Here is a 4,001-nt window from a genome sequence, read left to right as displayed (position 1 = left end):
GACGTTGGAGGATATTGCTCTACATGCAGAGAGTGGAGGGTATTGCTCTACATGCATACAGTGGAGGGTATTGCTCTACATGCAGACGGTGGAGGGTATTGCTCTACATGCAGACTGTGGAGGGTATTGCCCTACATGCAGACGGTTGAGGGTATTGCTCTACATGCAGAGAGTGTTGGGTATTGCTCTACATGCAGAGAGTGGAGGGTAGTGCTCTACATGCAGAGAGTGGAGGGTATTGCTGTACATGTATATAGTGGAGGGTAGTGCTCTACATGCAGACGGTAGAGGGTATTGCTGTACATGCAGAGAGTGGAGGGTAGTGCTCTACATGCAGAGAGTGGAGGGTATTGCTGTACATGTATACAGTTGAGGGTATTGCTCTACATGCAGACGGTATAGGGTATTGCTCTACGTGCAGACTGTGGAGGGTATTGCCCTTCATACAGAGAGTGGAGGGTATTGCTCTATATGCAGAGAGTGGAGGGTACTGTAAGTCTTCATTTATGATTGTTACAATGATGGGTCATGGAACGTGCTTGCTGTGTTGGATGATGTCCAGTGGGAGACTGAATCGTCTGTGTCTGGGGTGTATAGTATTTGATGTGTGTATGTCTTATGGGTTACAGTTTAGAACTGAGTTGGGATGTTAGTTATTTAGAGTTTATTGGATTATTTCAGTGTTTTTGTATTTTGTATTTGTTAGAGGTGGGGGGGGAGAGGTTAATGAAACGTGAGATAGTCTACGTAAAGATTATATTACTACTTGGAGCTGTTGGTTAATTCAAGAGTGGTATGTGTGGGAAGGGCCTAGTACTGTTACATAGAACTGGGTGCAGGCAAGTTGACAAGGGTCTGTATTTAGAAAATCATTTTTCTTTGTAAAGATGCTGCGTTTTTATTTGTTAGGCGGCCAGTGAATGCTCTGAGTACACTGCTTTGTGTGTTTGTAGCGTTATTATATTTGCTTTTCAGAGGGTGGATGACCAGACAGGTGATGTATAGTTAGAAGAGGAGTGGATGAATTGTTTGTATAAGATGTTGAGTCATTCTTATCTTTTCAGTTAGTGTTCTGAGGACATTCAGTCTGTGTAATGTTTTTGTGTTGTTGGTGTGGGGAGTGAATGCTGTGTGTGTAGGTGTGTCGTATGTGAATATATTCGTCATTATGCCCCAACTTCCACCTTTGTGTTGTATTCTACCTGGTGCTTATATTCTCATTCTTTTTTAATAATTCCTCGGATATTTTTTCTTTTGGATGGGGGGGGGGGGGGGGGTTTGCGGATTCAAAATTGATGAAATCGCAATCATTACGGGAATGTGAGCACTTCTTCATTACTATACACTAATAGTCATCCTTTCTCTTGATTAATATAGTTGGCAGGCAAGTTATAATTACTCTTGTAGTGGCATCATTATAATTAAAACCTTAGTTATAACCTGTCACTTTCCCTACAATATGGATCCTGGTACTACATCTCCCACGATCACTTCCCCTTGATTGACACATTTTTTCCAATGAATCTCAGGAGAACTTCATCTATCGCACATCAGTGTTTGTATTTGTCTGAATCTTGATAAGTATAGTAAATTTTCTTATACATGAAAGTTTGATGACAAAGAGGCAGAAGGGAAGTAAAGTTTCCGTTCTTATATACAACTCTTACCTCCTTCAGTAAAGGGGAATTCCACCACAAGCCTCCCTTCGTACTCTTTAGGTCCAAGTGTTGCTAACCCGAAGATGGTGTTCAGTTCACCCCTTAAGATAAGGAAATAAAAAAGTTAAGGAATATTTGTGCGATATCTTCAATTTAAAGACGACGTGGAATTTTTTGTTTTTATTTGTTTTAGGTCTCATAAAGGCAAACTTTTTTCTTTTAAAAACTAGTGAAAGTTTATATGTGACTATTTTATGATATGGGATGATCTCGTCAGTCCAGCTCGAGATATAACGGATCATTCTAATAGAATTTATAATAAAGATTTTAGAACCTTTGACCTTGAAAAAAATCGTAATTGAATGCGCATTACATGTGCTTATGTTTATATGTGTGTTTACAAAGATCTAATCAACTGCACAAATGCGTGCATCAATTCCAGGATTTACTCAGTAAATTCGGAGTTAGCGACCGAGACAGAGCCATTGGGGAGCAACGCGTAGTCTGCAGTGACACAGTCTCCGTCTTGGAATGGGTTGAAAAATCGCTCGATCTCGTACCACCGTCCCAAGTACTGTAGGAACAAAAAATGGTCAGTAAAACACACGACCGGCCAGTGGCACGCCTTACACGACGATTAAAAACTGGAAGAAACATTACTGAAGGGAAAAAGATGGTGAAGGATCTCATGTTGTATAATCATAAACCAGAGGCCAGACTCAAAGCTTTGCTTATTATGATAATCACACGGGCCATTCTTATCTCATGTTGTATAATCATAAACCAGAGGCCAGACTCAAAGCTTTGCTTATTATGATAATCACACGGGCCATTCTTATCATTATCATTATTCAACCCTACGAAGGAGACAAAGCGATCCTCCCTTCTTGTACTATCATCACTACCTAAAAACAAACGACGAAAAAGACGAAAGAATTTTCTCCTTGAAGGTTCAGGTACTAAATGAGCGAAAAAAAAATGAAAGATATAAGGTTAAAATGATTCAAGAATGTTCAGAATTAGGCATGTCCAGGCGCCTTCAGGTAGAGCTATTGACCTGAGGGACTAATTACTAGAAGGTCAAGAATGTGGGTGGAGTTTATTGGAGATTTCATGGAAGTGCGACAAGGAAGGAGTTGCGAAAGGGCAAGGAACGGAGGAGTGCGTTAGATACCAGATCTCTATAAGTCATTTTTAAGGCATAATGAATCGTGACACTTTCAAAGGATAAAGCAACTGAGTTCAAGGTGAGTGTACGTTACAATGAAAGTTGAAGGTAAGGGATCAATAGTGCTTGTTTTACAGGAAGTACAAGGATTGTAGAAGTGTGTTATGGTAGGAAGTGCGTAAGTTATTTAGCAGTTTTGCTGCAAGAACGACATGTATTCCTAATGGATCTGAATGCAAGAATGTAACATTAAAGGAAAATCATGTAAAATGGTCTTTTATGATAGTCTTTATGCTTAAATATCAGTGTTAAATACCGAACTGTTTGGGTAAATTTTTTATGAATGAACTTATATTTGTCACGAGAGCAGCGACGTAAACGGGGGAAGAGATTTCTTTGAATAACTGAAAAAAAAAATGTATTATGACTGAGAATATACTCGTTTGTTTTAGGTCTGCTGTTTAGAGTATTTGAATGATGGGTAGGCTGCCTCCACAAAATGAATCTGTTTGAGCAACTCCAGATAGCATGACAATTTACCAGCTACTATTACTTCCAGTGATTATCATTCTTACCTTGAAATTCCTAGCGGCGTTTCCTTACCTTACGAAGGTTAAACTGTTGAACCACAGGGACAGTAGGACAAGGGCCCGGAGCTGGTGGTTTGGGCATGAACGGTTTATTACTTGGGTCCTGGCAGAAGACGGAACCCACAGCCAAGAAGAAAATAGGGACTTCTATTCTCATCATAATTGTTGTTTTTACCTCTGTGTACATAATACATAATCACGTAAGTCTCGTATAGTGAACTTAAAACAGAAGTATCCGCTAGAAAAAAAATGATCGAGGACGTAAATTAAAAAAAAAAATCATAGCAATCGCACACATAGAAACAGCTTGACCATAATGATAATGATAATGATAATAATGATGATAATGATAACAATAATAATAGTAATAGTAATAGTAATGATAGTAATAATAATAATAATGATAATAATAATAATAATAATAATAATAATAATAATAATAATAATGATAATAATCATAATAATAATAATAATGATAACAATGATAATGATAATGATAATAATAATAAGCAGTCTAAAGAAAGCACATCAAGGTCATTAGCACACAAAGTTCATATCAACTGACATGATTTGAGTATTAAAGAC

General features: G+C 38.0%; 1 protein-coding gene across 1 annotated transcript in view; it reads right to left on the bottom strand.

Annotated features, from left to right (window-relative positions):
- The window catches only part of LOC139748134 (apolipoprotein D-like), a 13,605-nt gene extending 10,016 nt beyond the window's left edge, over window positions 1-3,589 (bottom strand). The window contains exons 1-3 of the mRNA XM_071660805.1: window positions 3,430-3,589; window positions 2,108-2,232; window positions 1,668-1,759 (exon numbers count right to left, since the gene is read on the bottom strand). Of these exons, the coding sequence (XP_071516906.1) occupies window positions 1,668-1,759; window positions 2,108-2,232; window positions 3,430-3,576 (364 nt within the window). The 5' untranslated portion in view covers window positions 3,577-3,589. The remainder of the gene's footprint in view (window positions 1-1,667; window positions 1,760-2,107; window positions 2,233-3,429) is intronic.
- Window positions 3,590-4,001: the final 412 nt, after the last annotated feature.

This window comes from Panulirus ornatus, chromosome 72 (genome assembly GCF_036320965.1).
Source record: "Panulirus ornatus isolate Po-2019 chromosome 72, ASM3632096v1, whole genome shotgun sequence".
Taxonomy (NCBI): domain Eukaryota; kingdom Metazoa; phylum Arthropoda; class Malacostraca; order Decapoda; family Palinuridae; genus Panulirus; species Panulirus ornatus.
The sequence above is the reverse complement of the archived record's forward strand: the minus strand, read 5'-3'. Positions and strand labels throughout refer to the sequence as shown.